General features: G+C 38.7%; 1 protein-coding gene across 1 annotated transcript in view; it reads left to right on the top strand.

Moving 5' to 3' along the window:
• Positions 1–26912, top strand: part of phactr3b (phosphatase and actin regulator 3b) — a 100824-nt gene that overhangs the window by 69082 nt on the left and 4830 nt on the right. The window contains exon 9 of the mRNA XM_079844041.1: positions 26855–26910. Within this exon, the coding sequence (XP_079700167.1) occupies positions 26855–26910 (56 nt within the window). The remainder of the gene's footprint in view (positions 1–26854; positions 26911–26912) is intronic.

The following is a 26912-nucleotide window of genomic DNA, read 5'->3' as shown; positions in this document are numbered from 1 at the left end:
TGTCAAAATTGTATCTTTAGGGGTACAACAGCTTGTCGCTGGGGCAGTGCCCATAAGAACCCGGACCAATGTATCCTTATAGGAAAATTACGGGGCATATAAAACAGGCTTAATGGACCACTTGTAACATGTTTCTGCAGTTGTTTTTGAAATACAACCCCTCCTTGTGAAAGATCTGTAATGTTACACATATGTGACATTGGGCGTTTATGATACATTTTTTATGTTACATATATGTCACATTGGGCATTTATTTCTCAGTTTAAAAAAAAACATTTTATAATTGTTTTGCTAAATAGCAGTTTTTTTTCTGTTTCTTTTCTTTTCCACAACATTTATCAAAATGATGCATATTATTAAAAAATTATTAACAAAACATATCAAGCCATAGACGGATCTTCCAACACTTATCCCCTGCTTGCTGATTTTAAGAATCATTGTTGTCAGTGAGATGTAGACATGCTAGTAGAGTCTGAAAACAGTTTTTAGAAAACATGAAAACATTTTGTCAGCCACCATGGTATGTCATTTTGTCATTTTCCCAAGTATGCATAATTTCCTGACATTTGGTACAGATCATGCGCAGATCAGTACCAATCAATATTTCAATTATATTAAACAGTGCTGTTAACATTTTTCTGAGTCCCAGATTTTATATAAAACATAGAGAAAAATATAACACTAAAAAAATTATTGAATCTGCTAAATTAATTGAGCAGCTCATTAATATTTTTCTTAATATGACAAATACATAACATCAAAATTCCACCAACTGTTTTAAGGTTAACAGCCCGATGTGACATATATGTCACCACAATATTTTCGTAACTTGTTTTATATCAATTTGTTTAAGAAATGTATTAAAATCAGGTTAAGTGTAATCTATGATAAGTTATTAAAATGTTAGAGTTGTTGCATGGGTTGAAACATACCTTTAGTAACAAAAACAAGTGTATTAAAAAATTGCTCACACTGCAACATGTGCTAACCAGACAGACCACCATTTTGGAAATGTTGCCATGGCAACAAAAAAATTGGATATGTGGATATACCACAAATTGTCACATGACTGAACCTGGGTTTTCCTTATATGTCACTTAGGGACTTCCTGAGTTGAAATTTAGGGATATTGCTTTAAAAATACCTTTCCAGATAATCACCAGTGTTTGTGACACCCGTGTCACTGTGGGTTCTTATGGGTTAAAAGGACATCTTCGTATCTTTTTACCACAAAAAGGTTCATAGTAGTACCTTAGTACTTATTTGTACTCTAAGTCTAAGGTACTAATATGCACCTTTTAGGAGTAAAAAAGCTGCTGTACCCCATAAAGGTACAATTTTGACACCCTTTTTCTCTGTGTTATATTTCCGATACCTTCCATTTGTTACACTTCTTCTCAACAAAAGACATCAGAAACATACATTTTGCCCCATTATGAAACCCTCAGCACACAGTTCAGCATATCGTACATGCCTGACAGACTGTTCTCAGTTCAGTGAACTGTTGGACTAACTGGAGTTGGCAAAAACCGGCATCATAGAATCATATTCTTCTGGATATTGGCTCATTTTGAGATGGAGTGACTGTCAGGCACGTCTGAAAGTGAGTTTGATTGGGTCACTTGATCTGACTTGAGCCGCAAACTGTTTCTGCCTGATTTGGTGAACTGATTCAGCCAGTTCACTAAAAAGAATGTTTCGTTCACAACTGGACTTACACAGAAGTCACTTTCAAACCAAGCTGATTTCTGTTGGTCCTTTAGTAACAATTAGAGATCAGAAGAAGTTCTGGGAAATTCAGCGATGAGCTAAATGCCAGTGGTCGGTTATAATCTTTGCGCCATTGTTGACAATCCGTTGTTGGAATCTGGACGTTCAGAACTGAAACATTGCCTTTATAAACACGGTTAGGCTGAAGGGTTACCCTATGTCATGTTGTTACAGGTGTAACTATACAGGGAGCCCCTCTGGAGTTTGTGTGTGAGTTCTGTGAGGCGCTGACAGTCGCTCTCGGATGGGTAACTCACACCCTACTGGGAGGCTGAGACAGGCCTCACACAAACAGCTTATGTAAGGCCTCCACTGGACCGGCTTACGCAACCGAGCGCTTGAAGATCGATGCTGGACACAGTTGCGAGGATGAACTTTATTGAGGTGATAAGAGAAACTGATCCCAGGTCAGGTCTTGCCTCAGGGTGTTACATATCGCTGAACTTCATTACTGTAATACATAGATCAACACATGATGGGCATCAGATGATGTTTTGTGGGGGGCGTGGGGTGGGACTGCACTGCAAAAAATGATTTTCTTACTCATTGTTTCAGTCTTTTTTTTCTAGTATCATTCTTAAATCAAGATACTTTTACTGGAGAAGCAAAACAAATTAAGATATTTAATCTCACTGTAAAATCTAAATTACGTGAGTTTTTGCTTAAAACAAGAACAAAATATCTGCCAATGGGGTCAGAAAAATAATCGGGTTTTCCCTTTGAATTCAGTGTATTTTTCGGACCCCATTGGCAGATATTTGTGTCTTGTTTTCTCACTTCATTTTGAATTATTTTTTCAGAAAACAAAACGTAATATCTCATTCTCATTCATGCAAATGTACCTTGATTTAAGAATGTTTAGACATTTGTACTGGAAAATCTAGCCTTTTTATCTCTCTGGTGCTGTTTTTTATTGTATTTATTTATTTATTTTTATTTTTTACTTTGATTCATCGAAATGGCATGAAACTTGGTAAAGTTTTGACACTTGCTGTGTGAACACACACACACACACACACACACACACACACACACACACACACACACACACACACACACACACACACACACACACACACACACACACACACACACACACACACACACACACACACACACACACACATGTTTGTTTTTGTGAAATGTGAGGACATTCCATAGGCGTAATGGTTTTTATACTGTACAAACCGTATTTTCTATCCCCTTACACTGCCCCTGCCCCTAAACCTAGCCCTCACAGGAGACTGTGCAGTTCACTTTCTGTGAAACAAAACTTGTTCTGTGTGATTTATAAGCATTTTGAAAAGTGAGGACATGGGGAACGTCCTCATATTTCACCCTCTTTTTGTAATACCTGTGTCATACCCATGTCATTATACACATTTGTGTCCTGATATTTCACGAAAACATGCCCACACACACACACACACACACACACACACACACACACACACACACACACACACACACACACACACACATACACGTCTATATTACCAACAGGGGACCATCACTCCACACTGACCAAGAGGGGACCTGTGTTTCTAGTCATTTTGAAGAAACAAAACTTCGATACAAAATTTTGTTTTAAGGTCTTTTTTCATAATATAACTTCAAATAAGCATTTATTTTTTATTTTTTAAACATGCCAAGAGGGGACCTGACCGATGTCTACCTATCCAACAGGGGACCTCCATAGCCTGCAATGGAGCTGTGTGTGTGAAAGGGAAGAGAGCTGGCAGTCAAGTCTGTCTTCATTATTTAATATATATATATATAATTATATAATGTTCACACAGGCATCAGGGAACACAATGAGCACACAACGGAGAAAAAGCCATGTTGTGGACATTACAGAAAAGAATTTAAGAAATTAAAAAATTCTTAAAATTAAGAATTATCTTTAAGAAATTCATTCTCTGTTGTGTCTTCATACTTACAGTTTATGATCCGCCCACATCTCTCATTTAAGCTTATTTTCAAGAACACCAACACTGTAAAAAAAAATCAGGTCTCCAATTGAAAATTTTCTAGTGACCGATCACATCTAAATTTTTTAGTTGGCCAAATTGAATTTCTTGAATTTTAATTGAATTAAAGTGCATCAATTTACAGAAAATTTTCAATTGGAGACCCAAATTTTTTTTACAGTAAAGGTATTTCAATGTGTGACTTATTTTTGAATAAAACATAGTTTCTGCTCTCTAAAATCCCAAAAAATGTCCTTTGTTTTTGAGATTTTTAGAGTGAGATTTGATTTCTTGCACCAATAAAAAAATATATATATATAGGACTGGACAAGCAGAAATTGTTCTTTAAGGTAATAATCACAGGTCATCACTTTATATAGTAAATAATGATTATGTTAAACACAATGACTCTGTCCCCTGTTAGATAGTAAATCACAACACCAGTGTGTTTAATTTGTCATTTCTTGCCATCATAAACACACTGTGGAGATTTAGAGTTTTTATAGCAATAACTGAGTTTTAAGAGTTCAATCAAGCAGAAATATTTCTCTAATGAATTAATTGCAGATCCTCTTTGAATAATGATTATGTTAAACACAATGGCTCGGTCCCCTGTTAGATAGTAAATCACAACACCAGTGTGTTTAATTTGTCATTTCTAGCCATCATAAAAACACTGTAGAGATTTAGAGTTTTTATAGCAATAACTGAGTTTTAAGAGTTAAATCAAGCAGAAATATTTCTCTAATGTATTAATTGCAGATCATCTTTGAATAATGATTATGATAAACACAATGACTCGGTCCCCTGTTAGATAGTAAATCACGACACCAGTGTGTTTAATTTGTCATTTCTTGCCATAAACACACTGTAGATATTTAGAGTTTTTATAGCAATAACTGAGTTTTAAGAGTTAAATCAAGCAGAAATATTTCTCTAATGTATTAATTGCAGATCATCTTTGAATAATGATCATGTTAAACACAATGACTCGGTCCCCTGTTAGATAAATCACGACACCAGTGTGTTTGCGTTGTCAAAACTGTTCAACTTATGTTCAAAATTTTAACACAAAAATGAATAACACAGAAATTTGAAACCCCTCTTTAAATGCTTGCTATGGATGCGAAAAATGCAGAAAACTGAACCTGATCAGATTTTTTTTTATGATGAAGGAAGGAAAGTTTCAGAGGCTGTGTGTAAACGTGCTTAATCTTTTTTTTAACGTGTGAAAATTTCGGTGTGCGAGGATATTTAGTCATTACCATATATATAAAAGGGGAAAACTTAGGAACAATTTTATACTGTAATGTAAACATGGACCATGTAACATAAACAATAATGAATAAGCAGTAGAGAGTCAAACTTGAGTCAAACTGTTTTGTAAGGAAATTTTAATTTTTTATTTAAATTTAATATACACTGTATAATGATTTTGGAGGTCAAAACTCAGTTGTGTGTTGATTGTTGAGTTGAAAATCTTCGACTAAAGTGTCAATGTTAAAAGACATTAAGTTCACATAATTTAATTGAGACGGATGAAGATTTTCATGCAAGTCACCAAAAAATTTAGTTCTGACCTTCAAAATCTCTACAGTGTGTTTGTGATGGCAAGAAATGGCAAAGCAATCAAACAGGTGTCGTGTTTTACCATCCAACAGGGGACTTAAGTCAATTTAAGGAAATCATGTTCACTGTATAAAGTGTGACCTGCAATTGTTTCCTTAAAGAGTGATTTCTGCTTGATTTAAAACATAAAACACCAATACTTACCATAAAAATACACTGTAATAAGATTTTGGAGGTCAAAACTCAGTTGTGTGTTGATTGCTGACTTGAAAATCATCAGTTGGTTAAATAACTAAAGTGTCAATGTTAAAAGTCATTCAGTTCACATAATTTAATTGAGACGGATAAACATTTTAATGCAAGTCACCATAAAATTGAGTTATCTCAATATATACAGTGAATATCTACAGTGTGTTTGAGATGGCAAGAAATGACAAAGCAAACACACTGGTGTCGTGATTTATCTAACAGGGGACCGAGTCATTGTGTTTAACATAATCATTATTCAAAGATGATCTGCAATTTATACATTAGAGAACTATTTCTGCTTGATTTAACTCTTAAAACTCAGTTATTGCTATAAAAACTCTAAATCTCTACAGTGTGTTTATGATGGCAAGAAATGACAACGCAAACACACTGGTGTCGTGATTTACTATCTAACAGGGGACCGAGCCATTGTGTAAATCATAAATAAATCAAAAGTGGTTTGTTTAAAAAAACTCATAAATGTATAAGGTGGTAAGGTGGGCCTTTTACACCCCATTTTACATGGGGCAAAAGTCACACATTATTTATACAAATACTTGAGCTAAAATGTTTTTTTTTAATAATGTCTTAACACTTGTTTAAAAGAATAGTAAAGTTTGTACTATTTTCTGTTTATTTTGATAAATACAATAATATTCAATGAATATAGGCTACTGTCATTAAAATATGTTAAAATAAAAAATACAAAAACAAAACTTCTAATTACATTCTGGTTGTTTAGATTTTTAAATCCTTTTTTCTTGGATTCTGTGTAGAATTTAATTGTAATGTAATGCAAAGTTTGAAACTAGTCAGGATATCTAGTAAAGAGATGTAATGCTTGTTCCTTTAGTAAGCAGCCTGTTAAACAGCAGAGTCTCTCTGGGACAGCAGGCCATTCAAACAATAGAGGAGTGTGTGTGAACGACGTGTGTTTAAGAGCCCTTACAGTTCCTGCTCCAGCCTACAGGGGAGCTGCTGAGTATGACCTTAAACACACACACACACTTAGGTCCCCACTTGGTCATAAGTTTTAAAAAAATTACCAGAGTGTTTTTACTTAATTTTCACATGATTTAAACACACACACTTGTAGGTCCCCACTTGGTCAAAAGTAAAAAAAATCACCAGAGTGTTTTTTTAGTGTTTTTACTTGATTTTAACATGATTTAAAGCATGACCAACAGGGGACCTGAAAAATGTCCCCTCTTGGCTCAGAGGTCCCCTGTTAGTGAGTGTGTTACGACACCAAGGTCCCCTGTTAGATAGGTAGACAAGTGTACACACACACACACACACACACACACACACACACACACACACACACACACACACACACACACACACACACACACACACACACACACACACAAAATCATGATAAATGATTTGAAAAGGTTAAATGATCCTGAAAGAAATAATCACGCTTGAATTGTTTGTGGCCAAAAATGAGCCCATTGGGAATGAATGGGAGGCAAATTTCGTCGAGTAGAAGCGTTTGGTACTACGGCCAAACAAAATCTTACTAAAAGCTAATTTTTTTGAGTTATCAACCTCAAATTTGGAACACAGCTTGTTTAGATTTATGATTTTGGTGATTGATTTTCTCACAGTTTTAGAGTAAAATATGTTTTGGAAAATTGATTTTTCATATAAAAAAAAATAATAATAATTGTGCATTTTTCATAACAATAACTTTTTTCAAGTTAACTTTTTTAAAACTATTTTTTCAGTTCAGCAATTATCTGCCAAGTGTCTTCTTTAAAGGGGTTGGGGGGTCTAATGCTATTTCATGCATTCTGACTTATTTACACTGTATAATAGTTGCATTCTCATGCTAAACATGGCCAAAATAAATAAAAAAATTAGTTGGACATATGACTAATATTTCTGTGCCAAATACACTCCTTCAGTTTCGGAAAGTTTTTTTGTGTATGGCCCTGTATGACGTCATAAAGGGAGGAATTGCTTGTATGGGCACTTCTCCCGGATGAGCGTGTGCGCACTTCAACCAGAGCGAGAACAAGAGCACACCCATCAAAGAGCTTCGTTCAGGTTACGGAAGCCGTCTGCAGCGCTGTCATTTTGTTTTTAGACCACGAAATCAACAATGTCACTAGAGAAGTGTGTTTTTGGTTGTGAGGGAAAGATAACCTTGTTCAGCTTCCCAAATAACCCTGCGTTAAGGAAACAGTGGATGCAGTTTGTTTTTCCGGAGCAGCAACTGAGTTCTGCAAGTGTGTTTGTTTATTCCCGGTCATAAGTCGAAACCACAGGCGGTGAGTGAAACTGCATCAAATGTGTGTTTTGTTGACAATTGGCGCATAAGTGCATATAATGTATGTACACGAATGTATAGTAGTGAATCGAAAGTTATCCACGGATAATGCCATGATGTATTGTGTGTGTGTTTCATAGCTGTGTGTGTGTGTGCTCGTGACTCTTTAGCTCCGCCCACTGCACTCCTCCACGAGTTTGGCTGTTTTTGGAAAGAGTCTTTTATAAATCTGATAAAACTAAAGACTCTTTGGAGATATGAAGGATGCAATACTACTCTTAGGTACTCAAAATTAACCTGAGACTGGCAGAAACTGTGTGTGTTATGTACCCTTTAAAAAGAGACTAAACTGAAGTCTGTGTTCTAAAGCATTGAAGATTCATGACCATTTAAGTTGAAAATTTCATTTTCAGGTCTATGCTCAAAAAGTGAATTAATGGATTCTAACTACATAAATATAATTTTGTACCATAAAATCCACAAAAAAACAAATTTTAAATTAAAAAAACATTATTAAACTAATATATAGTACAATCATTGAAATAAAATAAACAATTGGTCATTTTTGACTGACACGCGAACAGTAACAGAGGGTTATACTGTGTTGGTTGGAGATCCCTGGATCTGTAAAGGTTAAAAACCTGTGTCCTAGATCAATGCTTCGCACACAGAAACACAAGAGCACCCTTGGATGACCATATATGAAGGGAACTTTATGATGGTATTTAAATACTCCAAGGTCTTATGTGAAATAAAAGTATGTGCACAGCTCTCATGACCCATGCACTCAGCAGTGAGTCAGCCTGTGAGAAGCAGAAGACCGGCTGCGTAACTGGAGCTCTCCATGTGCGGTGTGTAAACACAGGTGTGGATCCCCCGCTCGCAATAACAGCAGGGGAGCGTGTGGACGACACACATTGTCTCTTTTGTCCAGCACTGGGAAATCATCTTTAACAAGAATGACCGGTCAACAGAAAACTGATGCCTTGTTTTTCAGCAATAGCCTCGCATGCTGCTCTGACCAATTTGCTCTAGTACCAAGAGGACATTTTTATAGCTGAAAATTTGTTTAATAGCTTGGGAGACTTAATGGAGTTCTTAGTAATGTTGCATGAAAGTATCAATAATTCGGTCTTGGAAAAAAGTTCACACTGAGAGCTTCATAGTGAGAATTTTGGTATCTTGGCAAATCTGAACACAGAAAGTCCTTAAGAGACGTGTAAAACTTCAGTACATCATTTTCATTCCTTTGAGTATGCATTGATACTAGGGATGCACAATATATCGGCCAACATATCAGTATATCGGCGGATATATGTTCTTTCTTAATGTTATTGTTAGTAAATTGTCCGATATATTAAAGCTGATAATATAATAATAATATAATAATGTATTATTATCTTCAGCTGAGGCACTTCAGATGTGCACTGCTCACAATTATGGTTTTGATTGGCTTAAAATATTATTGTAATCACTTCAAAAAAAGAAAATACAGGTAACATGCAGCGCAAGTCTTGTCATATCGGCTACATAATGAGAACATTATAATTGTGTCTTTGGAACTTGGACTCTTGATTTGTAATCAGGCTCTCAAAAATTATATTTAAAAAATGATAGATTTATACATTTATAATCTAAATGAAAAAAATATTTAGATTTATCGGCCAATATATCGGTTAGTGGCTTTCAAATAATATTATTATTGGTTATCGTATCAGCCAAAATGTTCATATCGGTCCATACCTAATTGATACAGCACCAAATGGTAATTGATATATTAACCTATATTGGAAAGCTTGTGGGGGAAAACTGAAAATTAATCTTTAGTTTATGATTGAGGCAATTTGGCACCATAAATAAAGCAGATTAAATGATACAGCTTGAATAACAGGATCATCAACATTTTCACAGCACAATGAAAAAACATGTCCTATTATAATTTACAGTCAATTATTTTTAAAATCATTGTGGTATGAACCATATGTTGTCATAACTTATTGATCATATAATTTTTTACAGTGCATGTGTTAACCAGTGCGTGCGTTATTACCACCTGCTTTAAGTAAACAGAATTTTGTTAGCGTTTCCTAGCAATCTTGCCGTCAGTAGTTATTAAAATGATCTATGAATACTGTAGATATATTAGATAAATAGCGAGCACATATCCATATGTCTATAAATAACGAAATAAAAATGCAATGATGGTTTACAGTCACAGTGATCATGATGAGAATGTGCATCATGCAAACTGCATTGAGAACTAATTTTTCGGCAGTATTTGCGCATTTAATAAGACATTCTGATGGTTGCATAAAATAGCAAACAAACTGCCTAAATAGTAAATGCATGGTTGTTTTATTGTGCCAATATTATGTAACTCTAGCCTTTTGCTGTAGCCTGGTCAGGAAATAAACCTCAGTCTGGTCATTCAGATCAACTGACATGATCTTCCCATTCTCTGTTGTATCATTTATTTTGTGTGTGTGTTCTTGTGTAACACTGTTTCTGCACATCAGCATTTGAATTGTGTCAGACTGCGCCAAGTACAGAGCAGTGGGTTGGCTGGGAAGGGGGATCCCTCTCTGATGCTATTTTTAGCCTGCTGCATTGTCAGTCGCACTGAAAAACTGCAGCAGGACTCCGGATCAATCCTCTACGTCACTGTTGCTACCTCCAGGAGGGAAGAGATTGCGTTCGGCCCCCTCGCAGCCCACCGTACCGCCGCTTTCCGGTCCAATCCTGTCATAGTGACCCACATCGACCTTGGCTTGCCGTAACGATCTTACGTCGTTCATGTAACCCGTCTGGACGGCAGATCCTTGAGCCCCTCCCGGGATGACCTTACTATCAATAGCCCTCTCAAACAGTGATGCCAGCCTCTCGAGATGCAGCTAAATATAGACAGGCGAGCTGATGAATTATGCATGAACGCCGTTCACATGAGCAGAGCCGAGCTCGTGGAGGAGAGAGGGAGATGAAGACAGCTGGCTGTTTGGTTTTGAGGCGACGGCTCGGTGCTAAAATAACAAGACGCCCACTCACAGATGCTCCACAAAACCAGATTTCTGCTGCAATCTTAGATTGTCAGCGCTCCATTCTGATCATACAACAGTTGTAAAAATAGCAGATCTGTGTGTGACTGAAGGACAGGTCACCAAAATGTACATTATTTCTTCCATGCAACAACAGTTCAAATAAGAAAAGGTTCTATATGGGGGTTCCCATTGTGAGATCATTTGATGGATTTAAGACATTTCTCTTTACTTAGAACCTTTTTGGCATAAGGGGTTCTTTAAAAGTCAAGAACCCTAGAGTTCTAAATAGAACCCCACTGAATCTGTTGAGTGTGTGGTAAACACATAGTGACATATCTGTCAAGGTTGAAGTAAGGAAAAATCCACGGCTAGCTGTGTATTAAACGACTTAAATGCACGATGTGGAGGCAAAAAACCACCACGAAGCTCTCATTGATGTTTGCAGCGCTAAATTTGACTAGAAGGGTTAAATGATGGTTATTTTTTGTCAATGACCTGCGTCTGTTCAGCGTCTCTCTAGCAATGAAGCTGTGAGTTGAATTACTTCAAAAACAGTGACGTTACCGCCTCTTTGCTTAGTAATATAATGTAGCAATTAATTTATTCATAAAAGTCACAGGGAAGCGTTAATAACAAGTTTCTGTTCTCCTGAATGTGTGTGTAAGCGCAAGTGTGTGTGGTGATTAGACTTGGTACTACCTGTGCATTAAACGGTTTTATTGCACACCTTCCAGCCAATCGGAATTGAGTATTCAGACAGACCATGGTATAAATCACAATATAACTTCAATCGCAAAACACTATATAAAGCAACAGGCCTTCTGAAGACACACATAAGGAAGAGAAAGAAATTTGAGTTGCTATTCAAGGATTTAGGGTTTTTTTTGTGCTCGCTATAAATTTGTTTAAAGTTATTACAGTTAGACACATTTTGTTTCGGGGGTCCCTGCTCCATGTCTCTATCGCCTAAGGGGTCCTTGCCCCGAAAAACGTTGAAGACCCCTGGTGTAGATGATATAACCATTGTGAAATTATGTCAAAATAGAGTTGTTTTGTCTTCATAAATGTCTTTGAGCACAGAAAACAGAACAAAATCCTTATTACTGTCTTATTTCACGGCTCTCTGGAATCCTGCTTTACAACCCGTCGCAAACGATTTCCTACTGTACTGTATAAAGCTGTGCTAGTCTCACATCTCCCAAATCACTCCATGTACACTCTTCTTCTTGCATTATGAAATTATTCAACTCAAACAAATATTTCATGCCCATTTATTATTTATTTCTTAAGCAGATCAGATCCTGGTCACCCTGTCATCAGCAAACTGTACATTAACCCTTACATAATCGTATTGTTCAAATTGAATGAATGAATATTTTTATATATTATATCTCACAGTGCGTTTTGAAAACTGTTCAAATTCAATATGAGATTACTATAAATGGCTGCCTATTGCATGGATGTCACGTATTGTACAATGCTAGGAAATAGTTCCTCCTTCCAGAAAACACCCAAGACTTCAGTGTAAAAACCAAGTCAGTTGCTATTTAAAGAAGCAGCCATTTATAGCCCACATCACAACATCACGACTCATACTCGCGCTCAATGCACGGCGGGCTCGTTACCCTCTCCAGAGCATTCGACGGCAGCTGGAGTTGCTAGGCAACAGCGGCCAGTCAATAATGGCTAGATGTGTGGCACTGTAGGGGAGTCTCTCTGAAATATTAATCAAGGTTTCTTAAAAAAACCTCTTTACAATACAACCTACAAAGCAAAGGCACAAACAGCCCTCCTGTAGCGCCGAATGACCAGTTTTGTAATTAGTGTTTCTTTGTGACTTTTATATTTTTACATCACATGAACAAAATGTGAGCGTATAGCTTGCCTGTGCACATCTCATCGGCCTTTAGTTGTGCCGGTTTGCACCAGTTACCCCATCAGCGCTGCAGCAGTGTTATTGACTGTGTGTTTCTGGCCTGTTTATTTCTGCTAAATTAAGCTCCGCTTCACAGCCAGGCAACGGCCCAATGATTGGGATGCATTGTGACTTCATAATTATTAGATATCATAAGGGACTTTGCACGTGACGCTAGCACCGGATGTGACATCGTCTTTACAACTCCAAAAAAGCCCAGATCCTTGAATTACATGCTGCCACCGCACAGAGCTGCCATCCAACAGTGAAAGTGCTATATTTACATTTGAATACACTTGCTAATTAAGTCATCAGAGGCACAATACCATACACAACCAATGATCAGTGCCCACATTCCACTGCCTCAGAGCTTCCCATGCAAAGTCACATCTTTTGTCCTGTTTCAAGAAGGACCCTCTTTACTCTCCCAATATACATTCCGGGTCTTACTGCGAACGATTCATCAGTACACGTTATTTCAAAGAGTATGAGTCAAGAAAAGTGTACAGAAAAGGCTAATAATAGTTAAAGGGTTAGTTCACCCAAAAATGAAAATTCTGTCATGAATTACTTACCCTCATGTCGTTCGACACCCGTCAGACCTCCGTTCATCTTCGGAACAGAAATGAAGATATTTTAGTTGAAACCTGATGGCTCTGAAAGGCCTCCATTGGCTCAATGGCACGTTACACTCTCAAGACCCTTCAAAGGTACTAAAGACATCGTTACAAAGTCCATCTCACTACAGTGGTTCTAAAATAACTTTATGAATCGGCGACAATAGTTTTTGTGCGCAAAAAAACCCTAAATAACGACTTACATAGTGATGACGATTTCAAAACACGGCCTCATGAAGCTTCGAAGCGTTATGAATCAGTGAGTCGAATCAGCGGTTTGGATCTCCAAATTTCAGCAGTTTGGCGGTTTGACACGCGATCCGAATCATCATTCGGCTCACTGATTCATAACGCTTCGAAGCTTCATGAGGCCGTGTTTTGAAATCGTCATCACTATATAAATCGTTATTTAGGGGTTTTTTTGCGCACAAAAACTATTGTCGCAGATTCATAAAGTTATTTTAGAACCACTGTAGTGAGATGGACTTCGTAACGACGTCTTTAATACCTTTTAAGGGTCTTGAGAGTGTAACGTACCATTGAGCCAATGGAGGCCTTTCAGAGCCATCAGATTTCAACTAAAATAGCTTCATTTGTGTCTGAAGATGAACGGAGGTCTGACGGGTGTCGAACAACATGAGGGTAAGTAATTAATGACAGAATTTTCATTTTTGGGTGAACTAACCCTTTAATGCATTGATTAACATTAACCAACAATTGCTTAAAGAGGACCTATTCAAATTTGCTTTTGTTCATGTTCATCTGTCTTTAGTGTGTAATGTTGCTGTTTGAGCATGAAAAAGCTCTATAAACTTCCCTCTTTGCAAGTCTGGAGTTTTCTTCCAGGAACCGACACGTCACAATATTCCTCATTGAAATAATTAATACGCAGATTTAGGGGCAGGGCCTGGTTGAGTTAGTTAGTAGTGTGTCGAAACTGGCGGTTATGGTAAGAGGCGGGACATTTCCCAAACACGCAGGAAGTGTTTGACCAATCACAACACACTGCTCCAGCCGACCAATCAGAGCCATAGACCGTAAAAAATATGGACGATGCGACTTCATTGACTTCCGCTGACCATAGTTGAAGCTTTCGTAGGCCTGCTCACAGCGCTGACATCTTGGGACAGAGTCTGCGCAGTAGCGATCTCGGGACCGGAGTTGCGCACTAGAGAGCAGGAAGTAGAGGCGCGATTATCAAAAGCCCGCCCACACTCTCACAGATGCAGAACAATTCATTATGTTGGTGTGAAATAAACAGTTATAGAAATGTAGAAATTAAAGCTAAAGCTCCAATCTCCTCCCAAAAATCCCGAAAAAAGTCAGTTAGTGCCTCAGTGACAACTTCATTCAGAGAAGCCGTCAATCTCAGCTGTCAATCATGACGTCACACCCCTCGTTTTTATAGCATCACATAACTCACTAAAACTAAACTTATTTAAAAAACGAACACTTGAAATGAAATCATCGTAATAAAAACTGCCTAAAATGACAGAAACCATCTTTAGGAAACAATTATTTGAAGTGTAATTTAATTGTTTAGTGTGTCTCGCGTCCATTCAAATACACGGAGGGGTGGGGTTTAGGAGCTATACTGGGACCGGCCACCGGGGGGGCGATCAAGGCGCGGAAGCTTCAGTTTCTGACAGGAGCGCTGCAGGCTTGATCAGAGCACATTGTGCTTTTCAGAAGGGGGGCTTCATAAAGAAAGGAACTAAATAGCAACGCTGCATTCACACGGGGCGTCGGCGTCAATGCTTGACGGAGGACTTGTCTGAAGCTGGTGCAATTGGGTATTCGCATAGGCGATCTGATTGGCTGATAGTTGAAAACCTTTCAACTTCTGCTGCGACCAACACCAGTGACGCGACGCAATGGAACCCACAATTCAGTTTGTCAATGCAATAGTTAATGCATTGACTAACGTTAACCAACAATTGCTTAAAGAGGACCTATTCAAATTTGCTTTTGTCCATGTTCATCTGTCTTTAGAGTGTAAGGCTAGCGTCTGCGCTAGGGTATTCGCATAGGCGATCTGATTGGCTGACGCCTGGGTTGGCGCTTGAAAAGTTGAAAACCTTACAACTTCTGCCACAAGCAACGCCAGTGACGCGACACAACGGAACCCACAATTCAGTTCGTCAACGCATGATATCACCTATTCAAAGTAAATAAGACGCAGACGCCCCGTGTGAATGCAGCGTAAGGGAAATCTCTGATCTTTGAATCTCATTCATCAAAATGAATTAATCCTTTTTCGTTTTTTTTGTTAATTTCTGCAGAATATAATTAGAATTGTTGATGTTAACCAAAAGCCAAATTCCCCAACACAGCAAACAATTTCAATGCGAGGACAAAGCCAAATTATGAGAAACAGAAACGCTCAATCCATTGCTTATCTGGGTATTCAGGCTATGCAGTCTGTTAGTTTACCTCAACACCCGATCTAAATCATTCATTCTTCCCGTGACACACCCACAAACTGAGCTATGCGGTTGGTACCAGATACAGAATTGATTAGTTAATCTCTCGAATCTCAAGTTCGAGTCGTCATTCGTCACGTAACTGTATGTTGTTATTATACACTCACCTAAAGGATTATTAGGACCACCTGTTCAATTTCTCATTAATGCAATTATCTAATCAACCGATCACATGGCAGTTGCTTCAATGCATTTAGGGGTGTGGTCCTGGTCAAGACAATCTCCTGAACTCCAAACTGAATGTCAGAATGGGAAAGAAAGGTGATTTAAGCAATTTTGAGCGTGGCACTGAGCTGAGGATTTAACAATCTGCTCAGTTACTGGGATTTTCACGCACAACCATTTCTAGTGTTTACAAACAATGGTGTGAAAAGGGAAAAACATCCAGTATGCGGCAGTCCTGTGGGCGAAAATGCCTTGTTGATGCTAGAGGTCAGAGGAGAATGGGCCGACTGATTCAAGCTGATAGAAGAGCAGCTTTGACTGAAATAACCAGTCGTTACAACCGAGGTATGCAGCAAAGCATTTGTGAAGCCACAACACGCACAACCTTGAGGCGGATGGGCTACAACAGCAGAAGACCCCACCGGGTACCACTCATCTCCACTACAAATAGGAAAAAGAGGCTACAATTTGCATGAGCTCACTAAAATTGGACAGTTGAAGACTGGAAAAATGTTGCCTGGTCTGATGAGTCTCGATTTCTGTTGAGACATTCAAATGGTAGAGTCAGAATTTGGCGTAAACAGAATGAAAACATGGATCCATCATGCCTTGTTACCACTGTGCAGGCTGGTGGTGGTTGTGTACTGGTGTGGGGGATGTTTTCTTGGCACACTTTAGGCCCCTTAGTGCCAATTGGGAATTGTTTAAATGCCACGGCCTACCTGAGCATTGTTTCTGACCATGTCCATCCCTTTATGACCACCATGTAGCCATCCTCTGATGGCTACTTCCAGCAGGATAATGCACCATGTCAAGCTCGAATCATTTCAAATTGGTTTCTTGAACATGACAATGAGTTCACTGTACTAAAATGGCCCCCACAGTCACCAGATCTCAACCCAATAGAGCATATTTGGGATGTGGTGGAACGGGAGCTTCGTGCCCTGGATGTGCATCCCACAAATCTCCATCAACTGCAAGATGCTATCCTATCAATATGGGCCAACATTTCTAAAGAATGCTTTCAGCACCTTGTTGAATCAATGCCACGTAGAATTAAGGCAGTTCTGAAGGCGAAAGGGGGTCTGTGGCCTCGCAGGTGACGTTCATTCTCAATCACGCACACCGATCTCGCTCGCTCCTCCCATGTCTCTCGCTCGTCCACCTCGCCACAGGGTCAAACACAGTATTAGTGTGGTGTTCCTAGTAATCCTTTAGGTGAGTGTAATGTACCTATCTTTGCTTTATCAAAGTGATTTTTCCCTATCATACGGATAAAGTTTTACCAACTCTTTATTACCACATTCAATTTTATGGAAAGGAACCATCATGAACCACCAACAAAATTATAAATTGTAAGAAATAAAAAAAGCTACAATTTGAGACCAGAAACGCATCATGTAACTGTAAGAGTTAAAAAACTGACATCGCACTTGTTTGTAAGGAACTTTGGGAATTATTAACTAATTTCAGTATCTAATACAGCTGTCACGTCATGTGACAAAAGAACGAACGAGTCAGTGTCAGACCCGAAGACTCGAGAGGTGAACTAATCATTTCTGCTTCCAGTGCAGAACCTATGGGATGTCGACACAAAATGAACGAATCACTCTCTAAGACCGCTCATTAAAGGGATAGTTCACCCAAAAATGAAAATTATCCCATAATTTACTCACCCTCAAGCCATCCTAGATGTATATGACATTCTTCTTTCAGCGGTTCAAAATGCTTACACAACGGCCACCGTCATTGTCGCGCCAGTTATGCTGTTTTCTCAAGTTGAATATGGATGGCGGTCCGCCGGAAGCTAGATATTTTACTTTGCTTTACTTTAGTGTTAAATATGGATTTTTTTCTCACACAAATGCATCGATTCGCTTTAGAAGGCCTTTATTAACGAATACGATGACAGACAACGATGGAGAATATGGGGGAAATAATCAACATTCAAGCAGGAAAACCTGTTCTAGTAGTGCTAACAACAAACAAAACAGTGAACCAAATGCAACAAGAAATGCATGCAGATGTAGTACAGTCATATAGTATCTCACACAGCCCCAATCCACCAAGCTGTTTCCAATGAAAATCTCAGTATTGGAAAATCAATGACTGGAAAGGGCCGAGTTGCTATGTGGGCCACAAATAGACAGATCCTCCAATAGCAGACATTGTTTTAACCTAACAGCAAATCGATTTGTGTTCATTCCCAGTTCTGGCCACATGAGGATACAATCTATTTAGGGAAAGAGCTGAATAGGTCAAAAAGAATGCATGAAGCAATTAGTATTGTGGCAAGCAGCGAGGCAGAGGGACCATGAGAACGGGACGAGGCCGGTCGCGAGTGATAATGAGCGCCAGCTGCGCGCCCGACTGGAGGCATAAAAGGAAGAGCGACGACAGTGAAAGACGAAAGTGTTAAAAAAAACATTTTTCGTTTGGCTGATATATAAAGGTCCAGACATTTGTGGGTTTTTTTGTGTAATTTGTAAAGTTTTTTTCCAGGTGGCTTTTTAATGAAATTATGTCATTACGCTGTCTTGACGCCAGCCAATCGCTGCATTGCTGATCCTGGTTTCGAGTATCGATGCATCTGCCCTCTTCAGTGAACACAAGAATGCGTGGTAATCTTAGATCATTTAATCCAGATATTTTAATCCAATCCACAAATTCGTTAGCCTGACAAGCAGTGTTGCCACAGTTACTTTGAAAAAGTAACTTAGTTACTTTACAGATTACTTGATTTTAAAAGTAACTAAGTTACTTAACAGATTACTTGATTTTAAAAGTAACTAAGTTAGATTACAAGTTACTTTATTAGTTACATTCATCAGTTGCCGACAACACCTCTGCAGCCTCAACATAAAAATGACAACCGTTTTTGCCAACACTTTATTGGAAGTGCATTTTTAACAGTAACGTCAACAATGTATCTCCTGAAATTGTATCTCCAAAAAAAATATTTTGACTAATTTTATAAAATCTAAACATGTTAATGAAAAGGTACAAATTACTTTTTCTTGTTAAATACATTTAAGAAAAACAATTTATATTTAATTTTTTTATGTATATTTATATATGAATGTAAACAATTATATGGGCCTACACAGATTTATAGTTTATTGTAAACCTAATGTGCAGCTCTGTAAAGGGACAACAAATATATGATCGATACGTGAGAACAATATATTTTTTAATAATCTTTAAGTGCACAAAACGATGAAAATATATGAAATGCTTCAAAACAGAGCGGCAACAAAGCGCTTATGCGCATCCCGGGTGCAGAATGATGCGCTTAAAGCAACATGGAATCAGTGTGTGCAGTGCAGCGCGATCAACCCATATTTGCAAATATACTGTGTTAACAGTTGTAGGACTCCCTTTCTTTGTCATAAACGTTGCAATGGCTAGATTTTTGCGTTTGCTTAATGCAAAACTCTGGTGCTTCTTTGTTTTTGCATGATTTTCCAGCGCTGTTTTTCTTTCATATTTAACTGACAATTTGGCAGGACACAAAGCACAGGTAGCGGAGAACGGGTCTACTTGGGTGGGCCTTACCCATTCAGAAAAGTTTTCTCTTTTCACCCAGTCTGAGTTGTAGGTTGTGAATCGTTTTTTCTTTGACACTGGTGATGGCTCATCCGATTTTGTTGTGTTATCCTCCCCATCTGTCTCTCCCCCCATTTCACAAAACTGAGTTAATATAAAGGTTTTTAAAAGCTAGCTAGCAACTGAACACTGTTTTATCCTAGTTGCTAGGCAATAGGCGATAAGTTGAGCTTCCAATCAAATAAAAGTAAACGCCTGGCATTGACCAATCCACTGTTTGTTTACCCGTTTTTACCCGTTTACGGACACAGGATTGGATGTCCACAACCATGAAGAAAACACATTAACTGTATAAGGAAACGGTTTAATTTGAAGCCAGGAAATTCTACTTTAGAAGTACATTTTCTCAAAACAAACGGGACAATTCGTGTCCCGGGAAAGAATATACATTTTCCGGGACAGTCGCTCAAAAAAGAGAACAATCCCTGGAAAACCGGGACGGGTGGCAACGCTACGACGGAGGCGGCAAGAAATTTGACGGAGCGGCCGCCTCGTAATTCTCTATGCAGGAAAAACCCTGTGAGACTCAACAAGAAAGCAAAAATATATATTTTTACTAAGGAAAATGACACAAATAGTAACTCACAGTGACTTGGATAAATTACTTTAATCTGATTACTGGTTTGGAAATAGTAACGCGCTAGATTACTCGTTACTGGAAAAAAGTAGTCAGATTAGAGTAATGCTACTGGCATCACTGCTGACTAGAGCTGCAGCTAACGATTATTTTTTCTGTCGACTAATCTAACGATTATTTTTTCGATTAGTCGACTAATCTACCGATTATTTTTCCAGATTAATCTTATTATTCTTTTTTACTGATTATTGTATTTCAAAGAGGGTAGTGAATTTGTATATTATTTTAACATGAAATCAATGAATGACGACAATATTAATTGTATTTCAGGAAGGGTAGTGTACATAGTATGCCATTTTATAATTAAATATATGAACACAAGAAGCTTTTTAAACATAATATATAATGATACTATTCATCATAAAATGTATACAGAGTAGGCCTAATTAGGAAAAGTTGTTTACTATAGTAGTTGAGTATGATTTACTTATTGATTTGTGTCAATAGTAAACGAAAATGCACTTGTATTTATCTGCAAAAGGTTCACATACAGGAGCTTTCAGCATAGTTTTAATGTAGAACTAGTCGTCTATTTTGAAGATGTGCATAAATAACGACTAAAGCTGCCAGAAGTTTTTGCCCAAACTTCAAAGACACATTTAAATTATTAAAGCTAGAGGCATATCTTAACTTTAATGTTACTTTAATCATGTAAACTACCTATATACAGCAAGTTATTATGCATATGTGTCTGGGACAGAGCGGAACCAGGTCGCATTTACAGCAGATATATGCAGCCCATAATAAATAAAAGCACGAGACGTACTGGGGTCGGAGAAGAACACCGGAAAATGTGACCGTCTGTTGCAATACACGCATGGCGCGTTCAGCTGCGCGAGAGAACACTGGCAGCAGGATTGCCAGGTTTACACAACAAAACCCACCCATTCATTACTCATAACTAGCCCAAAACAAGCCCAATCACGTTTCGGGGAGGTTCTCTGGTAAACATCGCGTTCGGGGGGTTAAATATGTGTGTTTTTTTGCTTCAACCCGCGGACATGAGACACAGCCCGCGGCAACAGTGTAGAAGTAGCCCAATTCCGCGGAAAAAAGCGGACTTGACAACACTGACCGCAGTGTGAAAGCTCCCGCTCTGTATGTCTGTATTTTTTTACAGTCTATGCTCTCCACGCACACAGCTTCTGCTCTGCCACCGCGTGCAGTGTGAAACCGGCGTTACAGAGCGAACAAAGCACAGTTTTATTCGGCTTCTGTTTAAAGTACTCCCACACTTTTGAATGTCGCGGTCAGGCTTTATATGATAAATGATCATTTTCACTATGCCCGGGAGCAAAAGCTGCCATTATTCTAGATCTTCTGTTCCATTCTAGAACGTAAATAATGTGCCGCCGACGCGTCGACGCATTTCACGCACGTCGACGTATTTTCGTAGTCGACGTCATCGACGCGTCGTTGCAGCCCTACTGCTGACAAGCCAGACCCACATCAAGATGTTGGGTCTGGGAACTCACCATTGGCAGGGCTCAATAAACGGTTGTCTTTCAAATTCCCTCTGCACGCAATAGGATAGCGCTACAACCAACCAGAGCAACGAAGAAGGTGAAGCCGAGCTAGTTGATAGATTAAACTTTCGCCGTATCCGGTCGGCAAAACTCTGAACACATCTTCCTTTCTTAAGAATGACTTCAGTGCCGTTCTTTGTTCTTTCCTCAAAGAAAAGCTTAACTCCAAGTCTTCCTGAGTCGCGGCCAAAGCCGATTGGAAAGACTGCTGTTCGGCAGCTTCTTTGTTTACGAGTAGCACGCGGAACCGCCACAACTCTGCCGTCATTATGTTAAGCCCGCCCACCGACTCTATACACGATGTGATTGGCCTGACCAGAGTTTGGTTTTTCCTGCTCGCAAGCCAACGGAGAGTTGCTAGACGACCCTGGCTGCTAATTAGATCATCTCAGATGTATTAAGCGAGGTACGAAGAACGGACCCCCGGAGTCTACGTTGTGTTTTGTTTACGTTTTTTAACTTTGTCCGTGAGGGGCTGCCGCTTTTACTTTAAGTTTGTTTATTTTATTGATTAAAGTGTGTTGAATGTTCGCCGGTTCCCGCCTCCTACTTCCCATATCAACCAACCCCGTTACAAGTATCTTGTCTGGATTCAATATTTTGTATAGTATTTATAATGCGTTTGTGGTAAGCCAAGCATCTTTTCTGAAGAGCGGGCCATTTGTGTCAATAAATCATTTTCTTGTAATGAATGTTTGAAGTTTCTGTCATGTGTGTGTGAGGTACATCAGAAGAGCAGTATCACATTCAGAGAGAGCGACTGTAGATGTGGAGGCGTTTGAAGATCAGGCTCACGTTGATCCTGTGACGGGTTACGCAGGGACAGGCCGAGCTCTTTGTCTCATGTGTTGCTCTGTTCTAAAGAGCAGGCCCGGGGTCAGACGGGGGATTTGATGAATTATTGAAAGCGGGCTCGGAATAAAATTACTTTCATGTCTAAGCCTTTATTTTTATATATTTACTAAACTGTACAGTAGAAACAGCAGTTTGAATATGGCTCAATAGCTTTTCTGTTTCACACACTTCTTCATGTGAATGTTTGTAGAATCTATCTATCTATCTATCTATCTATCTATCTATCTATCTATCTATCTATCTATCTATCTATCTATCTATCTATCTATCTATCTATCTATCTATCTATCTATCTATCTATCTATCTATCTATCTATCTATCTATCTATCTATCTATCTATCTATCTATCTATCTATCTATCTATCTATCTATCTATCTATCTATCTATCTATCTATCTATCTATCTATCTATCTATCATCTGACCCTTTCTTTCTATCTATCTATCATCTGACCCTTTCTTTCTTTCTTTCTATCTATCTATCTATCTATCTATCTATCTATCTATCTATCTATCTATCTATCTATCTATCTATCTATCTATCTATCTATCTATCTATCTATCTATCTATCTATCTATCTATCTATCTATCTATCTATCTATCTATCTATCTATCTATCTATCTATCTATCTATCTATCTATCTATCTATCTAATCATCTGACCATATCTATCTATCTATCTATCTATCTATCTATCTATCTATCTATCTATCTATCTATCTATCTATCTATCTATCTATCTATCTATCTATCTATCTATCTATCTATCTATCTATCTATCTATCTATCTATCTATCTATCTATCTATCTATCTATCTATCTATCTATCTATCATCTGACCATTTCTATTTATCTATCTATCGATCGATCTGTCTGTCTGTCTGTCTGTCTGTCTGATCATCTGACCATTTCCATCCATCCATCCATCCATCCATCCATCCATCCATCCATCCATCCATCCATCCATCCATCCATCCATCCATCCATCCATCCATCCATCCATCCATCCATCCATCCATCCATCCATCCATCCATCCATCCATCGGTCTGTCTGATCATCTGACCATTTCCATCCATCCATCCATTTTTCTGAACTCTGTCCAATGGCACAGTCTGTTCTTTACTTAATGCACAGTGTTTATGATGTTGCTTATTTTTTTTATATGGAGCAAAACTATCCCAGATATGTTGTGAATTTGATCAAATTTCTTTTTCATTTGCGATAGGATAGATTATGCACATTAAAAATATTTCAGTACGTTTTACAAGACAATACTATTTCAGTCTTTCTACTTTAACATGTTCTACTTTTTTTACATTTCTACTTTAAAAGTTTCACATTTACTTGCAATTTTTTGTGAAATCTACTAGCAATTTCCGAGTTAACTTTTTTTCTATACCATTTTTTTTTTTTTTTTTACAGCACAGATACTTGCCGGATCAAGATTTCAGTTCCTTCATCTGTCTTGTACATCTTATTTCTAGCATGCAGTCAGGAATCCAAATGGCACTCAAAGCACCCTAGAAGTTACATAAACGCTCAAACTATTCTTAAGCATGGATGTAAACTTCTATAATGATCCTTGGCATCCTTGTCCCTCAGGGTGTCCTAGACACACTTGGCTATCAATCAAAGCCATAACGGCCACCCATACAGCCAGTGACGGTCTGAAACTCCCTTCAGAGCGCCGGCCCCTCTGCTGGCTGGACCGGAACGAAGGTCGGGCATTAGGGCACAGCTCAGTGAGCAATGACAGCCAGTGAAATCCAGGCTGACTCCCAACCACTCACTGACACTCCCATCAAGGGCTGCTCCTGTAAACGGCTTATCGCTCTGACACATCGTGGGTCACTTAATATACATCAAGTCCTCATGTTTCATAAGTGGAAGAAGTTATCGTCAGGAAGGAGCGAGACCTTTTGTGTGTCTGTATTCAAAAGATTTGTATTGTGCTGAAAAATACATTTCTCTGAAGAGCATCTTCATAAGCATTCACTTTATAGCACATTCTGTATATTTCAGAAACAAAGGCTGGATTTCAGGTTTTTTACATGAAGAACTTTTTTACGTCCTGCCTTTGTATAGTCTGTTAGTTTTATACTGGCATTGATTTCATGTATTTCGAGTGGAAGGTGTTTTCATCTATCTCAGGAGCAAACCAACCTCTGAGCCATAGAACTTTTGATTTGAATCATGTGTAGTTCATGTTAACTATTGTAGTTACTAATGTTAACAAATTAAACCTTAGTGTGAGGTGTTGCTGAAAACCTACGGAATTCACCTTTATCGCTATTGTGTGTGGGTTTTTTATTTGAATTTTTAGTGCATTTAAAGTCAGCAGGAAACAGAAGTTGCGCTAGTCTTTTCTTCCCTTCTGGAACAAGAACAAATGTAGGGCGGGGCTTGATTTTGTTATGGGGAATTGTTTAGATTGTTGTGGTTTGCTATTGGTGGATCTCCTGTGAGTGACAGGTTGCCCCGCCCACGTCATCAGAGAAGAAAGGAGGGGAAGTTATTCGGATTCAAGATTATGAGGAGACATGAACACGAGATGCACAGAGAATCATTTATCACGTATAAGAATTGCCAATTTTGATTTCATGGTATCTTTAAAGGCTTCAGTGAATATGGGATCACAGCTGAGCTTCCGGCCCCCACGGCTCGGTTTAATCTGCCCACAGATAATATTTCCAGGATCGGGGCCAATCCGGCAGGATTTAAAAATATCCATCTCTAATTTGGAACATTTTTTAACAGCAGTTTGTGTTGATGAAGTCAGCCTTAAGCCTGCTGTTTATGATTCATGGCGTCATGTTCTGCTGTGACAATTAAAGTGGGCGAGCACAACGTTCATTACAGACAATACTTCAGCTGTCATGTGAATCTATCAGTCAAGAAGTGATGTGAAAATGTATTAGTAGTCACCTAGAGCCCCAATGTCCCGGGGTTTTCAACACCATGGCTATTCTTATCCATTGTTATGATCCTAGCGGCACACTTTGACAGAACAAGATCGGTCTTGTTTCATGCAACAAATGTGTCAAATCTATTTCTTTTAACACCATCACAACTCACGCTTGGATGAGCACGTCACCGGATGCTTCTGTCACAGATGTAGCGGACTACATTGCATATGTTTTGAGACCTCTCTGACAAGACAAAAGTGTGATAATATGCCAGTGCTGATCCAAACTAAATTAAGTGATTCATTTTGAGACTCTGTAAATGACAGTTCAAAGAAGAAGGCATAGTTAACACTGTATGATATGCATTGAGATCAGCTGTCAAACACATGGTTTGCCATTAGGGTTTATTGAGCCAATCCCTTGAAAGTCATCTTTAGAATTTAGAAGATTTTGTCATTATAAGTATAATAAAAACGCATTTGCTGAAATAACTTGAACGATTGCATAATTTGCATCAATGTTTTCTTAGGGAAAGCCCCGCCCAACACGTCTCGCTACGCGTCGTTTAGAAATACAGAACAATCGAGAGGGAATTCTGTTGGACATTAAAACGACAACGCTCCTCCCTTCGAACAATAGTGTCCTGTCGCAAAGTGGTTATTCTTATTTGTCGCTCTATATCTCTTCTATGTTCTGTTGAAATCAACATAGATGTGTTTCGATATTAAAGCATCTATCAGAGGTTGTATTTTCCCTGACTGCAGCATATTCCTCCAGCGCGCGCACTCGGTGCGCGTGGGAATCTCTCCCGCACGCGCCGCCCCCTTTATAAATGATGCGTAAAGGATCTCCGGTATCACACCACTCTGAGGCTTCAGAGAACTCAGGACCAGATGCTCATCTCTCGTTTGTTTTTCACTCTTTTCTATTACCTTTTAATACAAACCGACATTTTCTACTTATTTCTTCGTCGATGAAGCTTTCGTATAGTAAGCGCGCACCCATGAACAAGTGCCGTTCGCTTCCGTCCGTGAAATCAGGGAATTTCAAGCACAGATAATACTAAATGTGGAGGTGGAAGCGCTTTAGATGTGATGATCCTCGGCGATGTTTAGACGCGAGATGGGACGCAGGGTTCGCCTGTAACATGCGCGGGTCGCGGGATCCCCACTGACACGCACGGGAGCGCGCTGCTGATCAGAGACTGTCACAGATACTTTTGGAGATTGCACGAAAATGGTCCAGAACGTGATTTTGGTGTTTTTCCGCAGGAGACTCAGTCAGAGACCAGCAGTGGAGGAGCTGGAGAGCCGAAACATCCTCAAACGT

This window comes from Gobio gobio (genome assembly GCF_949357685.1).
Source record: "Gobio gobio genome assembly, chromosome: 19".
Taxonomy (NCBI): domain Eukaryota; kingdom Metazoa; phylum Chordata; class Actinopteri; order Cypriniformes; family Gobionidae; genus Gobio; species Gobio gobio.
Note: the sequence above shows the minus strand (reverse complement) of the source record. Positions and strands in the feature narration are given on the sequence as shown.